This window comes from Canis lupus, chromosome 13 (genome assembly GCF_048164855.1).
Source record: "Canis lupus baileyi chromosome 13, mCanLup2.hap1, whole genome shotgun sequence".
Lineage (NCBI taxonomy): Eukaryota > Metazoa > Chordata > Mammalia > Carnivora > Canidae > Canis > Canis lupus.
Genome location: NC_132850.1, coordinates 34991633 through 35009689, shown reverse-complemented (window position 1 = coordinate 35009689; position 18057 = coordinate 34991633). Strand labels below are relative to the sequence as shown.

The window sequence follows — 18057 nt, the reverse complement described above, 5'->3', positions numbered from 1 at the left end:
TATTGTGAGGGACACCTGGGTGGCTCAGTGGTTTAGTGCCTGCCTTCCGCCCGTGGCGTGATCCTGGAGTCCCGGGATCGAGTCCCACATTGGGCTCCCTGCATGGAGCCGCTTCTCCCTCTGCCTATGTCTCTCAGGAATAAACAAAATCTTAAAAAAATAAAGGATTATTGTGAGAATTTAATAATGATGTATATAAAGGACTTCGCAGACAGTAGATCTAATTAAAATGTAATAACAGTTGACCCTTGAACAAGGGGGTTAGGGATACCAACCCCCCATGCAGTAAAAAATCCATGTATAACTTTGACTTCCCAAAAAATTAACTTATGTCCTACTCTTGACTGGTAGCCTTACTGATTAACATAGTCAATTAACATATTATCTTACATGTTATCTTACATTGTATTCTTACAATAAAGCTAGAGAAAAGAAAATGTTACTAAGAAAATCATAAGAAAGAGGAGTGCCTGGATGGCTCAGTAGATGAAGCGCCTGCCTTTGGCTCAGGTCATGACCCTAAGGTCCTGAGATGGACTTTCTGCTTAGCAAGGAACCTGCTCCTCCTTCTCCCTCTGCCATTCCCCCTGCCTGTGTTCTCTGTTTATGTCAAATAAATAAATAAAATCTTAAAGAAAGAAAAATCTTAAGAAAGAGAAAATACAACTACAGTACTGGACTTTATATTTATTTATTCATTTATTCATTTATGAAAAAATCTGTGTATAGGTGGACCCACATAATTCAAACTCATGTTGTTCAAGAGTCAACAGTAATTTAATAATTTCCTAGAAGCCACAACAAAGAATTGTAACATTTATTTTCTGGGTGGACTTCATGCGTTTCTTTTCAAAAGCTATTTGAAAATCTCCTTGAGAAGGAGAACCATGCACATTTCTATTAATCATATTTATACTACTAACAATATATGACTGATTATGTATAAATACTTAATCACACTAGACACATAAAAATAAATGGTAGACCTTAATATCTCAAAAGCAAAGATGAAATAGGTTTCTGTAAATAAGAATGTCAAATCCACAATTCCCTATTATATATAAAGAAATACACATTCTAACATATGAAAAGACATTTTATTATTATTTTGCTATATAACATATTAGTGAAAATACTCAATTGCGTTTCTCAAATGGCAAATGAGACACAAGATAACATCTTTTTGATTCCTGAAAACCTCAGTATCATCTGTCTTTTGGAGGATCCAGTTTCCTACGACGTCTATGATACCTTGAAAAGAAGAAAATATTTAAGATATTATTTTAGTAAATGTGTTTCTAAAAAAAGTATCAAATTTCTGTGATTAGTTTGTTGTTCATTAGTACTCAGTGAAATAAAAGAAACCTAATATATGTGTGTGTGTGTGTGTATGCTGCTAGATATATCCAAGATAAATATTTAAATATTTCTTAGTAAGAAGCCACATTTCCCGACTGTGAAAATTGTTTTCTACTAAATAAGCATTTTGGAAAATTTTTTTTTTTTTTTGCCACTCTTGAGGTCAATTTCAATATACTAACCTGGATAATTGATCTTTAATTAAAACTAATAATTGTCTTGGGGCGCCCAGATGGCTAAGTCAGTTAAGCATCTGCCTTTGGCTTAAGTCAAGATCTCAAGGTCCTGGAATCAAGACCAGCAACAGGCTCCCAGCTCAGCGAGGAGATGGCTTTTCCCTCTCCCTCTGCCCCTGCTCCTGGCTTGTGCTCACTCTCTCTCTCTCTCTCAAATAAATAAAAAATAAAACTTAAAAAAAAAAAAAACTAATAATTGTCTTTATAGTAAAGAAAGAGCACATCATAAATATGCTGAACATGCTTTATTAAAGTTTTATTTATAAGGGGATATTTTCCCCTAAATGGAGGTTTTGTAAGCTGCCAAATCATGTTTTAATATATAACAGGATACAACTAATATGTTTACAGAAAAATGTATGTCACAAAAAGTGGAACAAATGCAAATTAAAACAGTGAGAGAATTTTGTTTTTGCAATCACAAATTTTTTAAAAATCATAAATGCCCAACCCAAGCACAGGTATGATGAAATAAACATCAGACCCAACTAAAGTATTAACTAGTACAATACTTATGAAAAGTAGTATAGCAATATATATCAAAAAATATTTTTAAAGCCAAAGCTTTTGATCTAGTAATTCTTCTGGAAATCTATTCTAAACTATATAGAGAAATAGTTAAAATATTAACTATCTTACTACTAAAATATTAAACATTAATTGGGGAGGGGGAGATACAGGATGTAAATGTATATATACAGTATGATTAAAGCCATGTAAAAATATACAAATAAAACTTATGACAGATATAAAAAGAGAAATAAAACACATTGTTAGCAATCACTGACTTTGAGTGATTTACCAGGGAGGATTTTTCTTTTTTGGTTCTTTGCATTTCCTTATTTTCTTTATTGATTTAAGAGAATTTCTACACAGAGTACACATGTTTATTGTGATGACTTCTCTTCAAAAATTCCCGTAAGGCCAGATTTTGGCAAGTTGGTCTGAGTTTTTACTTTTTTTGCTAATGTGGAAATTCAATGTAAGGATTTCTATACGATAAATGGTAACACACATGTACCTCATGCTATTTACTTGTGATTAAGATACTGAAAGCATTCTTTTTTGCTTATCTTATGGTTTTATAAGGCAACTCTCCTACACATTGTTTTTTGATACTGATTTTTTGAAAATTGGCAAAACAGTAAATAACTTAAAAAAATGAAGTACATCTATATACAATAACACAAAACATTAACTTGTAGAATAATACATATAGCATAATATAATTTACATAAACTTTTCTACCTCTACTTATACTGGCATAAAAAAAATTATAGAAAATTACCATTTTCTTAAGGGTTCCAGTTATGTGCCAGATCATCAAAGTCTTATTAGTGTAACCTTGAAACGTGCTCTCGCAGCTAGTCACCAGAATAGGGGCTCGCGAAGTCACACTATCTTCGCATGAATTTCAATATCATGCATGAATTTCAGTATCTGCTATAATCAATCACTAGCCAGAAGCAAACACCTTAATTATATGGTACCCTTATAACTTATCATCAGACTCAGACCCTTGAGATAATTAAAACCCCACCCTATTAATAATTAAGAGAAGAGTTAAACTGAGACTATTCCTGGAATCCAAAACACATAGTTACTTACCCTTCTTAAATTACACAATGACTCAATGATATCTGAAATATTTGTCCACAGTTCTTAATCCAAAGCAGAACTTTATCTCCTGTCACACTGCAGCTATCCAGCTGGATAGTCAAATCTCTTTCCTACTGATGGGAGTAACTAATTTTTGTGGCCCCCGGGAAAAACAAGTAGTTATTTAAATAAAATAGTACTGCTGTTCATACATTTATAGCATTGTTACATTTCAAGAAGTTTAAAATTATTTTCCAAATCTTTCCATCCAGGCTTCTTTCAGTCCTTCCATCCTTATTTTCTTCAATATAACTTTACACCTAGTAGAGCTATGTTAGCTTAACACCTTTTTTTTAAGAGGTATAATGAGAATCACATCATTTACCCATTCACTTATTAATTTGTAGATGTGTCAGCATCTACTATGTGCCAGGGACTACTTCTAAGTGCTAAGAATTCTTACATTTCAGTGTAGGAGAGAGGAAAACCAGTAAGTTGACCAGGGACGACTTCAGGGAATAAAAACCCAAAGGAAGTGAGAAAACTAGCTTTGCTGATACTAGTAGGAAGAGAATTCTATGTAGAGTGAACAGCAATATAAGGGCTTTAAAAGAAAGGAATGTTCATGGAACAGCCAAAAGGCCATGTGGCTGGAACAGAGTGAACTAAGAGGAGAATGATAGGAAATGAGAGTGGAGAGGTAACAGAGGATCAGACCACACAGGTTCTTGTAGGTAACAGTTATGGCCTTTAGCTTTTTTGAGTAAGATGGGAAACCACTGGAAGGTTTTCAACAGAAAAATTATAAGAACTGAGGGAAGTTTTTAACAGTATTACTTTGGTAATATGCTAAGAACAAACTGTAGAGAAGTAAAGCAGAAGCTGGGAGACCAGTTAGGAAGTGACTTCAATAAACCAAGGCAAAAGATGGTGGCATGGACCAGGATGGTGGCAAAAGGAATAGTGATAAATGGTCAAATGTGGATACATTCTGGGAGACAGAGCTAATAGGATTTGCTGATAGACCAGATGTTGGGTGTGAGAAATGAATTAAGAATGGCACCAAGGTTTCTGGCTCAAGCCACTAGAAGACTGGAGCTAGCATTAACTGAGATAGGGAAGGCGCCAGGAGAATCTTGTTTGTGTGAGACCTTCAGGAGACAATATTAAGTCAGGGATGCCCATAAGACGTGTCATGTAAGTAGCTGGATAGATATACAGGTCTGGAGGTCAGGGGACAGGTCTTGACCAGAGATAGGATTGGGAGCCATCAGCACGTGAAAGGTATATAAAACCATGAGACTGGATGAGGGCACTGTCCTAGAAAATGAGAAAGGAAAGAGGAGAACTGCTCCTTGGGCACTCCAAAATTTAGAGGTAAAAGAGATGAAAAGGAATCAGTAGGAGAAACCAAGATAGTATATGAACTTTGGATACATAAAAAGAGTTTCAATTAAGTTATTATGGTTTAATTAATGAGAAAAGTACCAGAAAACTCAGACACAACCATTAGGGACTGTTATATTGCTAAAATGACGTGTTCTGGAAAAAATTATAATGGAAGGAAAGCATCATTACTTTGATTTTTTTCATGCCAACTGAGGAAGACTGAAGAAAGGAAAAACAGCTTGTAACAAAGGCTCACAACTAAGGGCATGACATACTTGCTTCCTGAGTGCTGGCGACTCTAAAGGCCAATGGGAGAAACCTCAGGGGCTGCTGCGGAGGGCAGAACAACTCAGAATCATGTCCTTAACAACTATTTACAAAAGGGCTATCTAACACAAATTGTTGTTGTCAATATGAAAAAAAAAATGGATTCGCGTAAGGGGTACATTTTGAAAAATATATTCAAAGCCCCATGACTTCAGTAAATATAACATCATGGCTAAGCTAATTTGTTTTCGTACCTGCAATATCATCAAACAGGAAGAAGCAGGAACTGCATGGTTACATAGGTCATCTTTTGAAATTAACCTCTGCATAACTGAATGTAAAAATAGTCATTCAGGCAAAGGCAGAAGATAAGGAACTAAAAGTTAAATTTAACCCCAAATCCAATGTCCTGAGTTTCCTCATCACCACCTTTCACACTAAAACTTCAACACAGCCCTAGCACCCACTCTCACAAAGCCCAAATCTAAGACTCTTTGAATTGCCATCCCAAAGTAACTAAGATTGAGAGGATTAGGAAAAGGCAAAAAGCAATTCATAAATAGTAATAATATTAACTTTAGATTCCCAGACTTGACCTAATCAAATCATCAGTGTTTATTGGCCACTGGGCTATTTCAGCATCAGTTCTGTACAGTCATACTACTTATACTTCCAGCCCATCCACACTGGGTGAGGTTGATAATTAAATGCATGGTTCAGGACTGAATGAAGTGAGGAAACACCTTTGTATCATAAAAACTTTACTGACCTTGATTAAGAATTTGATAATAAAGAACATCTTACTCTACCTGAGACCTTCCTAAATAAAAATGAAATTGAATAAAGTCACATAATTTGATAGGTAAACTCTAGGATAAAACTTCTAAGAATTACTGAGAAATTCATCAGTGACCATCCCAATAAAGTACATTTCAAAGAAAAACTGAACACCTTCAAGAACCTGTAAAGACAATTAGGTAAGATAGTATTTCATGGGATGCCTGGGTGGCTCAGTGGTTAAGCATCTGCCTTTGGCTCAGGGTGTGATCCCAGAGTTCCAGGATTGAGTCTCCCATTGGGCTCCCTGCATGGAGCCTGCTTCTCCCTCTGCCTATGTCTCTGCCTCTCTCTTTCTCTGTGTCTCTCATGAACTAAATAAATAAAATCTTTAAAAACAATAATAATAATTAGGTAAGATAATATTTCATCAGACAGCAACTGAGCACCCACACACTGTATCAGAGATCATGTGGAAAACTACAGAACAAAAGATGCAATCCTGATGATAAGAGAATAATCTAGAGTGGTAGATATAAACAAAAAATTACACACAAATATAAGTATAACATTAACAGATATCTAGCCACCTATAGTTACATATGGTTGGGCTAAGAGAAATAATAGCTATTCAAAATGACTATAATCAAATTAAATTTAAAGAAGAAAGTAAGCTAAAAGCAAATGGCCGAAGAATGAAAGCACTGAAAATCAAAGGAAACAGCATTTAAGATGGCTTGGTACTAAAATGAAAAGTCAAATTGGACAAAAAAGCAAAATCCAATTATATTCTACTTGTAAGAAACCCACTGAAATATAAAGACACCGATAGGTTAAAAGTAAAAAACAGAAATAGAAAGATCATGTAAACACCAATCAAGGGTGGGAGTGAATGGGTGACGGGCACTGGGGGTTATTCTGTATGTTAGTAAATTGAGCACCAATAAAAAATAAATTAAAAAAAAAAAAGAAAACACCAATCAAAAGAAGGCTAGATAGGCTCTAGTAGTACTAGACAAATTATATTTCAGAAAAAGAGATATTAGCAGCAATAACAAGAAGACTTCAATAAAGATAAAGGTGTCAATTCATCAAGAAAATATAACGATAATATGGGATCCCTGGGTGGCGCAGCGGTTTGGCGCCTGCTTTCAGCCCAGGGCGTCCTGGAGACCCAGGATCGAATCCCACATCGGGCTCCCGGTGCATGGAGCCTGCTTCTCCCTCTGCCTATGTCTCTGCCTCTCTCTCTCTCTGTGACTATCATAAATAAATAAAAATTAAAAAAAAAATTAAAAAATAAACTGGATCGTGCAGGTGGCTTTAAAAAAAAAAGAAAATATAACGATAATAAATATATGTACAACTATCAATAGAACTTCAAAATTTATGAACACAGAATTAGGACGAGAAATAGAAAAATCCATTAAGTATAAAATATAGACTTCAATGTTCCTCTAATAATAATTGATTAAACAGAAAATTAGTGAGGGTCTAGAAAACTTAAACAAGTAGACCTAATTCATATTTTTAGAACACTACCATCAATAATAGCAGAATATACACCTATTTTCCAACTGTATATGAAATATTCATCAAGAAAGACCATAATCAGGATGCCTGGGTGGCTCAGTGGTTGAGCATAATATCTACACCCAACATGGGGCTTGAACTCACAACCTTGAGATCAAGAGTCTTAGGCTCCTATTGACTGAGCCAGCCAGGCACCTCTGAATCTTAATCAATTTAAAGACTGAAATCCTACAAAGTATGCTTTGTGATTATAACAGAATTAAGCCGAAATCAGTACAGAAAGGTATCTGAAAATTTTTTTAGATATTTAGAAATTAACTCACTGCTAAGTAATCCATAGGTAAAAGAAGAAATCACAAGGGAAATCAGAAAACATTTTGAACTGAATGGAAGTGAAAACATCAAAATCTGTGGGATGCAGCTAAAGCAGTACTTAAGGGGGAATTTATAACATTAAAAACTAAAAAGGAGACAAGTTTTTAAACAATAAGCCTTAAACTAGAAAAGGAACAAATTAAAGCCCAAGTAAGCAGAAGGAAGGAAATAACAAGGAACAAAAATAGAAAACTGTGGTGCCTGGGTGGCTCAGTTGGTTATGCATCCAAGTCTTGATCAGCTCAGGTCTTGATCTCAGCATTGTGAGTTCAAAGCCTCAGTGTACAGCCTACTTAAAATAATAATAAAAACAGAAAAACAACAGAGAGAATCAGTTAAACCAAAATTGGTTCTTAAAAAATATCAACAAAATAACACCAGAAATAAGAGAGATGATACGGCTACAGATTATGAAAATACTTAAAGGATAATTAAGGAATATCACAAACTATGTACAAATAAATGCAACAATTTAGGTAAAATGGGTAAATCCTTGAAGGGATTTGATACAAAGTATCAAAGCTCCCTCAAGAAGACATAAATTGAATAGTCCTAACTATTGAATACAAAAGTTGAATTTGCAGTTAAAAATCTTTCCACAAAGAAAATTTCAGACCCAGATGGCTTTCACTGGTAAATTCCAATATTAAGAAGCAATATCCAGGGCAGCCCAGGTGGCTCAGTGGTTTAGCACCGCCTTCAGCCCAGGGCCTGATCCTGGAGACCCGGGATTGAGTCCCACATCAGGCTCCCTGCATGGAGCCTGCTTCTCTCTCTGCCTGTGTCTCTGCCTCTCTCTCTCTGTGTTTCTCATGAATAAATAAGGTCTTTAGAAAAAAAAAGAAGTAATATCCATTCTACACATACTCTTTCCGAAAACTGAAGAGAAGGAAATAGTACCAAATCTACTCTATGTTGCAAGCTTTACTCTGAAACCAAAACCAGACAAAGATATTATAAACCTATAGACTAATGCCCATAATAAAGATGTAAAAATTCTACAACAAAATTTAAGCAATTAAATCCAAACAACACACACACACAAAATAATATATCGTGACCAAGTGAAGTTTAGCCCAGGAACAAAAGGTTGGTACAACATTTGAAGTCATTCAATATAATTAACCACATGACTAAATAAGAAAAACCATATGATCATTTTAATGAATACAGAAAAAAGCATCTAACAAAATTCAACATCCATTCATGATAAAAACTCTTCACACCAGGAATAGAGGGATTTTTCAACCTGAGAAAGGGCATCTATAAAAAGACCCACATAGAAACATCACTTTTTTTTTTTTTTTAAGATTTTATTTATTTATTCACTAGAGACACAGAGGCAGAGAGAGAAGCAGGCTCCATGCTGGAAGCCTGACGCAGGATTCGATCCCGGGTCTCCAGGATCACACCCCGGGCTCAAGGCAGCGCTAAACTGCTGAGCCACCCAGGCTGTCCAGAAGTATCACTCTTAATGTTTAAAGACTCACTGCTTTCCCTCACTAAAACTGGGGAAAAAAGCAACGATGTCCATTCTCAACACTGTTAATGCAACATTGTACTTAAGACTCTACGCTGTGCAATAAAGCAAAAAATAAAAAGCATACAGATATAAATGAGGTAAAATTGTCTTTACTCAATGACACCATGATCATCTATATAGAAAATACTAAGGAATATATTTAAAAAGCTACTCTCAAGATCACAGGAAACACCACCAATAAACAAAAATCAATCATATTTCTACAACAAATAAAATTGTATTACAAACAACAAATCTTTGGAAACTGAAATTAAAAACCTAATACTATTTATAATAGCATAAAATTATGAAATATTTCAAATAAGTGTAACAAAAATGTAAAATGTATTCATATACTGCAAATTATATAAAACACAACACGAAAACATTTTTTAAAGATTTTATTTCTTCATTCATAAAAGAAAAGACACAGAGAGAGGCAGACACATAGGCAGAGGGAGAAGCAGGTTCTGTGCAGGGAGCCCGATGTGGGATTCAATCCCGGGTCTCCACACCCTGGGCTGAAGGCGGCGCTAAACCGCTGAGCCACCAGGGCTGCCCAGGCAAAGGTTTCTTAAGTAGAATGTAAAAAGCCTGAACTAAAAGGAAATATTTGTAAATTGGACTTAATGAAAATTATAAAAAATCTTTATCTTCAAAAGACACTATTAAAGAAATGGGGCAGCCTGGGTGGCTCAGCAGTTTAGCACCTGCCTTCAGCCCAGGGCGTGATCCTGGAGACCCGGGATCGAGTCCCACGTCAGGCTCCCTACGTGGAGCCTGCTTCTCTCTCTGCCTGTGTCTCTGTCTCTCTCTCTCATGAATAAATAAATAAAATCTTTAAAAATAAATAAATAAATAAATAATAGAAATGGAAAAGCAAGGTACAGAGAGAAAATATTTGCAAGACATATATCTCACAAAGGACTCTGATCTACAAGTTTACACTAATAAAACAATGAACCTGCTTTTTAAAAATAGTCAAAAGCTTTTTACAGATATTTCACCAAAAAAACAAAAACAAAACCAAAAAAACCTCCCAAATGTATAAAGGCCAATAACTACATGAAAAGATGCTCAAGGGCAGCCCGGGTGACTCCGCGGTTAACGCCACCTTCAGCCTAGGGCCTGATCCTGGAGACCTGGGATCGAGTCCCACGTCAGGCTCCTGCATGCAGCCTGCTTCTCCCTCTGCCTGTGTCTCTGCCTCTGCCTCTGTGTGTGTGTGTGTGTGTGTGTGTGTGTGCCTCTCTCTCTCTCTCTCATGAATAAATAAATAAAATCTTTAAAAAAAAAAGATGTTCAAAATCATTAGCATAAATTTAAACCACAATGAAATACTACTATTCCCCCAACAGAATGATTAAAGTTAAAAGAACTAATAACAAGTGTTGGGAAGGATGTGGAGCAAATGAAACTGTGACACACTGCTGGTGGGAATGAAAAAGCATTCAGCCACTTTGACAGTTTCTTATGAATTTAAACATGTCCTTATCATATGACCAACTAATCCTACCCCTAGGTATTTACCCAAGAGAAATGAAAATATGTCAATGATGATTCGTACTTGAGTATTTATGCAGCTTTAGTCATAACAGCCCCACACGGGAAAGATTCAAAATGTCCATCAGCTGGTGAACAGATAAACAAATTGTGGTCTACCCATACAAGAGAATATTATTCAGAAATAAAAAGGAATAAACTATTGGTCTACACAACAACAAAGATGAATCTCAAAAGCATTATACTAAGTGAAAGAAGCCAGACACAAAAGGCTACAGACTGTATAATTCCATTTACATAAAATTCTAGAAAGGGAAAAACATGGAATTCTAGAAATTCATGAAGTTCTAAAAAGTGATAAGAAGGAAATCAATGACTGCCTAGGATGGGGATTAAAGGGGATGAAACTCACTGCAAAAGAGTATGAGAAAACTTTTCAAGTGATGAAACAGCCAATTGTGTATACATTTGTCAAAACTCATTACAGTATATACTTAAAACTGGTTAAAAAAAAAAAAAAAGGTAAATTTTTCGGTATGCAAATTATACCTCAGAAAAGATGCTTTGGGGCACCTGGGTGGCTCAGCAGTTTAGCGCCTGCCTTCCACCCACGGCGTGATTCTGGTTTAGCGCCTGCCTTTGATTCAGGTCCTTATCTCAGGGTCCTGGGATTGAGCCCTCCATCAGGCTCCCTACTCAGCAGGAAGCCTGCTTCTCCCTTTCCCTCTCTCCTCTGTTCTCTCTCTCTCTCTCTCTCAAATAAATAAATAAAATCTTAAAAAAAAAAAGAGATGCTTCAAAAAGTGAGTTAAGAGAAAAACCATGAGTAGGAAACAATTATTAATAATTATCATTACCATATTATCATTATCTATATGCCAGGTCCTTAACTTACATGATTATATTTTATCTCAAAACCACCATGCAGAATTTACCCAAAGAATATGAAAACACTAATTTGAAAAGATACGCACACCCCTATGTTTGCTGTAGCATTATTTATAATAACCAAAACAAAAAAACAACACAGGTGTCCACTGATAGATGAAGATGTGGCACATATGTGTGTGTGTATATATATTTTCCCCCGATGGAATACTACTCAACCATAAAAAAGAATGAAATGTTGCCATTTGCAACAACATGGATAGCTCTAGAGGATATACACTGCTAAGTGAAATAATCAGAGAAAGACAAATACCATAGATTTCACTCATGTGGATTTTAAGGAAAAAAACAAATGAACAAAGAAAAAGAGACAAACAAAAAACCAGACACTCAACTATAGAGAACAAATTGATGGTTACCAGAGGGGCGGTGGGTGGAGGGACAGGAGAAATAGGGAAAGAGGATTAAGAGTATACCTATTATGATAAGCACTGAGTAATGTATAAAATTGTTGAATCACTATATTATACACCTGAAACTAATATAATTAAACTAATATAAACTAATATAATGCTGCATTAATTATACTGGAATTAATTAATCAATTTTTTAAAGCCATCAGGCAAATTAGCCATTATTTCTTTGCATTTTTTTTTTAAGATTTTATTTATTTGAGACAGAGAGACAGAGAACACAAGCAGGGGGAGCTGCAGAGGGAGAAGCAGGAAGCTTGACGTGGGGCTTGATCCTAGGACCCTGGGACCATGATCCAGGCTTAAAGCAGCCACCCAACTGACTGAGCCACCCAGGCAACCCAGGCATTATTATTTCTTTTTATAAAAGTCTAAAGATAACATGTATGATTTTAAGACTCTCTAATGGTCTTCTTGCCTTTTCTGCAAATTTTCTTTAATAAATAGCAAGATTCAATAAATAGCTAGTAACTAGGAGACAGAAGATTTGAGTAAGCCCAGACCCCTTTAAAACAAAAGTTGCACATTCAGAAAAGAGTTTTACTTTATTGGAGTTTAAAAAGCACAAAATTAAGTGTAATATAAGACAGATCTACTCATACAGGAGGAGTTTAGCAGTGTTTATCATATGGGGCACAGGGCATTGAATAAATATAAAGAAACTTTCTATTTCACATTTATTTTTTTTTAAAGATTTTATTTATTTATTCATGAGACAGAGAGAGAGAGGCAGAGACAAAGGCAGAGGGAGAAGCAGGCTCCATGAAGGGAGCCCGACATGGGACTCGATCCCGGGTTTCCAGGATCAGGCCCCAGGCTGAAGGCGGCGCTAAACCACTGAGCCACCCAGGCTGCCCCTCTATTTCACATTTAACTGCATTGTTTAAAAATATTTTAAACAGCATTTTGTATGTTAATAAAAACTTACTTAAAAAGATATTATATAATCCCAATTATTAAATTCAGAATGGGGGACGCTTGGGTGGCTCAGCGGTTGAGCATCTGCCTTCAGCTTAGGGTGTGATCCCGGGTCCAGGGATCAAGTCCCACATCGGGATCTCTGCAAGGAGCCTGCTTTTCCCTCTATGTCTCTGCCTCTCTCTGTGTCTCTCATGAATAAATAAATAAAATCTGTCATAAATTAATTAATTCAGAATGGATCCCAGTTTTTTGATGTCATAACTTAAAAATTGTGAAATATTTAATAAAATATCCTTCTATACACTGCCTGATATTTAAGAAGAGTTCAATGACATCTAGAAATCAACACTTGAAAATGGCTTACATTAATCCAAAATAAATATTTACATAGCAATTAAATACCTGTTGAATGATTAAAGATCATACTGTAGCTTATCTAAAATTCTGAAAGATGATGTATCACAAGGACAATGCCTACAGGTAAAAATTTTCTTTATATATGTAAGCTAGTATCTGGAGTTCTGCTCATTTCTTTACTAGGAGAGCTACTGGGATAATCAACTGCACCTAATTAAAGTCTGCTTACAATTGCAACTGCCTAGTAATCCTGATGGGACAAAACACAGAAAGAGATTAAATTAATTAGCAGTCAAATGCTAATTAGCAGTAATAAGATTAAATAAGTAAATAAGATTAAACACAGGTATACTATACATAAAAGTCTAAGGATAACATGCATGATTTTAAGACTCCCTAATGGTCTTCTTGCCTTCAATTTTGTTCTCTTCAAGACCCTTTTACATACTCATAACTACAGTGACTTGGTTATAAATGAACAGCAGGCAGAAGACTGTAGCAATACAGAACATGCAGGAAGAAAACAAGTACTGAAAGTCATTACAGAAAAATTTCAAGATAGGGCTTGAACAAAAATATCTGGATAATGAGACAAAATAAAAAACATGAATGATATTATGAATCATGGAAATCTCAGAATACAGTAATGACTTAGATATGAGGCTAAGAAATGGTTTGCTAATTTGTTTCCACATACCCTGAATTATAATCATAGAGACAGGAAAAAACCCAGAGAGCATATACATAAACAAAGTGGGCACTAAATAAGAAAGAAAAATCAAAGAAGAGGATATAAAATAGTAGCAGAAATTAAAAGATAAAAGACATCATGGTAGCCAAAAAACTGCAGATATTTTTCCTGGAAAATTGCTACAGAAATACCACTTTTATTATAAAAGAATTATTAAAGGAGGAGTTTTTTTAAAACAGAAAAAGACCTATGCTTTTGTTACAATGAATTTAAAACTTTGGACAGATATCTATTTTGAAATTTCTAAGGACGATGATACTGGGAATAAGACCAAGGAATAAAAAAAATGTATAATGAAGCAAGTTGTATGTCATTTATATAATGAATGTAATTAAAGCTCTTACAATGAATTTCAGGAGAACATGAAGTATGAGGCTAGAACCCTGAAGAATCTCTATATTAAGCAAGGATAAGGAAGCGAGTACTTCTAAAAAGAAACTACATAAGTAAACCAGTCTCCAGATCCATACATCCATATGCTTTCAAAATTGCTCCTCACCAGATGGATCCACTGACACTTCAGACTTAACATGACCAATAATGGGTTCATATTCCTGTCAAACCTGTTTCCCCAAATGTATGAACGGCACCATCATCCACCCAAATACCTGTCTGAAACTTGAGAGGCTGCCTGTCTCTTCCCACACCTAGTCAGTGACCTACTGCTGTTAATTAAAATTCTCTCTTTTCCTCCTTCCTTCTTTTATTTTCTCCTTTTATCACAGTCCTTTCTTTTATTTTCCCCCTTTCTATTCTCATTATTGGTCCTCTCATTTACATCTTCAATAAACGTCACCTAGACTAAATAGTTTCCAAGCAGGTCCCTCTGACTCCAAACTTTCCATATATCACCTTTCCATATACACCTTCCATGTATCCCAAGTACAGAACTCACTTTATGATTTTTCAAATGTATTACCTTTTCTTCTTAAAATTTCACAATGAAAGTAAAATCTAACCTCAGCACAACACAAAATCCTTCATTAAGACCCTCCCTTCACTCCCTCCTCATATTCTGGGTCCCATCTCAGCTGACCTACTTGCAATTTCCCCAGCATACTCTGATAACCTGTTCTCTCTACCTGCGGAGCCTTTTCTGTTTTCCCCATGGCTAACTCCTAACCATTCTCTAGGCTCAATCACTTGATTTTGTTTATTTACTGTATTATCTTCTCTCCTTGACTATAAACAACTTATAAGAAAGGACTGTACTTTCTATCTCCCAACACTCAGTAGAGCAGGTGGATGAATGTATAGTCATTAATTCCATAAGCATGTCCTGCCATGAAATGTGCCAGCCAAGAGCTTAGTTACTGGTTGACTGAGTAAGAACAAAGTCTGCTCAAACATAAACGATTAAAAATAGTCCTCTTTCATTTCTGGTAGGGAATAAGACAGATATAAAAGAAAGAAGAATTAAAAGAAGAAAAATAATTAAAGCCAGAGTCAGGGATCCCTGGGTGGCGCAGCGGTTTGGCGCCTGCCTTTGGCCCAGGGCGCGATCCTGGAGACCCGGGATCGAATCCCACATCGGGCTCCCGGTGCATGGAGCCTGCTTCTCCCTCTGCCTGTGTCTCTGCGCCTCTCTCTCTCTCTGTGACTATCATAAATAAATAAAAATTAAAAAAAAAAAAAAAAAAAAAAAAAGCCAGAGTCAGATAAGAGGTAAGACTTCATGTAATAAAATGTGAGTACTAACAGAGACAACTAGTTTCTAAAAGAGCTGAGAACAATATACACCGCACATTTACTGTACCCCATTTTTTAATAACAATAACCTGAAACCTGTTAAATAACTGGATAAATGGGCTAAGAACAAGATCAATATTTGGCAGGAGGATGAAAAAAAACAATACACTGACTATATCACAGAATAGAAAAATTTTCAAGAATTTCTGTAAAATTCCCTGAAAGCTTTGGGAAAAAAAAAAAAAAGCAAACTTTGGTTAAATTTCCCCACTAAAATAAAAGAAAAAAGAAGTACTATTTCATTTTGGCTGCACTATTTGTACATTTAAAAATACAATTTAGTAGGTGATCATATTGGGCGTTAACTTCCCCATGCAGAATATAACCTCCATTGAGGAAAAGTTACATGTTCTTTTAGTTGTCAAGTGGGAGTCAAAGAAAATAGAACTTACTGTCCACGAGGATACCAACGGTGCTTAGTAGTAAAGAACATTTTGCTAAGTTGTTCTATCATGAGTCCTTGCTCAAAGTGTTCATTTTTTTCTTCTAGTCTGGTTTTCAGCACTTGGTCATGTGTTTCTTCATTATTATGCACAGGATCTGGCCGAGGGATAGGCTACAAAATCATCAGTAATGAACAGCATCAAAATGTAGGAATGTTAGCCAGCATTTGATTGAGTTTACAATACAACAATTACCACACTCCAGAATTCATTATAGTACCTTAGGATGGGTAAGTTTTCAGAACAGAATTTTACTCAGTTGCATTATTCATTAAAGAATCAGAAACACAGGCACATGGGTGGGTGGCTCAGCTGGTTAAACATCCAATTCTTGATCTTGGCTCAGGTCATGATCTCAGGACTGTAAGATCAAGCCTCGCATCAGCCTCCACGCTGGGCATGGAGCCTGCTTAAGATTCTTTCCCCCAACCTCTCACTCTCCCTCCTCTAAATAAAAAAAAAGAATCATAAGTACTTTCCCTCTCATATTAAGTTTTCAGTTTATTTTCCAATAATAAAGTTCTTATTTAATGTTATTTCCCCCGGGGATCCCTGGGTGGCGCAGCGGTTTGGCGCCTGCCTTTGGCCCAGGGCGCGATCCTGGAGACCCGGGATCGAGTCCCATGTCGGGCTCCCAGTGCATGGAGCCTGCTTCTCCCTCTGCCTGTGTCTCTGCCTCTCTGCCTCTCTCTGTGTGACTATCATGAATAAATAAATAAAATCTTTAAAAAAAAAAGTTATTTCCCCTAATAATAAAGTACTTATTATGTTAATAATAATTTCTATTTCCCAAAACTATAAGCTGTACCCATTATTTTTTAACTTACAAGTTTACAAGTTTATAGTCTCAGGGTACCTGGGTGGGTGGCTGAGTCAGTTAAGCATCTGCCTTGGGCTTAGGTAATGATCCTGGGGTCCTGGGATAAAGCTCCACATCAGGCTTTCTGCTCAGTGGGGAGTCTGCTTCTCCCTCTGCCCTTCCCCCCCCACTTGTGCTCTCTCTTAAATAAATAAATAAAATCTTTAAAAAATATTTTTTTAAGTTTACAGTTCTCTAACTTTGCTTATCATTAAAGTGAGATAAAATGAAAATGGTAATTCTTATATCCAAAGGAAACTTTTTTTTTTAATTTCAATGTTTTCATTTTAGGTGAATGAAATGTCACCAAATGATGCTTTCTGAAAACTTGAGTACTTTTTCACCTTAAGACATCGACTACTAAAAATCTCATCTCCTCCCCAACACATCTGAGTAATATAACATGTTCCCATCAGTAATTAGCTCATCAAAGCCTTTAAGATTAATCACTGTCTTAGAAAGTCAAGTGTCCTGTGTATTTTAGTTATTAAATGATAATATATGTAACATAAGGTGGTAACATTGTCCTGCTTTACAAATACCGTATATGTGTATTATATTACAATGAAAATCTGAATTTATAATCAGAAAGAAAACAATTCAAACATAAATGTCTTTACATTCATATACTATTAATGACAACTACTACATACTCTCATTTTATTAAATATTAGAGGATATACTTATATTTGGCATATATACACGAAAAAATAAAATTTCTTTTAGAAGCAATATATAAGTACATGAAGGTGCCACAACTGGCTTAGTACTACAGAATTGCAAAGTAACAAAGGTATTAGTGACAGGCAGAAAAAGAGCCCAGTCAGAGCCTTGTCACTGAGTGCAGAATGCATTCTACAAGGGATAGCAAATATTAGAGAAAGGAAAGTAGGAAAGAACACACAATAAAGAGATAAACTCTAAAAATGGATCTTGAGAAACCAGATTATGAAAGACCTTCAAAGTCAGACTTACAAGTAACAATGCGAGGTAAATCGAAATACTTAGTGTGGGAGGTAATGAGGAGGCAGTATAACAAAGAGGTTAAGAATTGGA

General features: G+C 35.6%; 1 protein-coding gene across 6 annotated transcripts in view; it reads right to left on the bottom strand.

The window, feature by feature from the left end:
* Nucleotides 1-675: 675 nt before the first annotated feature.
* Nucleotides 676-18057, bottom strand: part of MRPL42 (mitochondrial ribosomal protein L42) — a 30970-nt gene continuing 13588 nt past the window's right edge. For all 6 annotated transcript variants that reach the window (XM_072773080.1, XM_072773083.1, XM_072773086.1 and 3 more), the window contains 2 exons: nt 16092-16255; nt 676-1251 (listed from right to left, as the gene is read on the bottom strand). In XM_072773080.1, coding sequence (XP_072629181.1) covers nt 1206-1251; nt 16092-16255 — 210 coding nt within the window. In that variant the 3' untranslated portion in view covers nt 676-1205. The remainder of the gene's footprint in view (nt 1252-16091; nt 16256-18057) is intronic.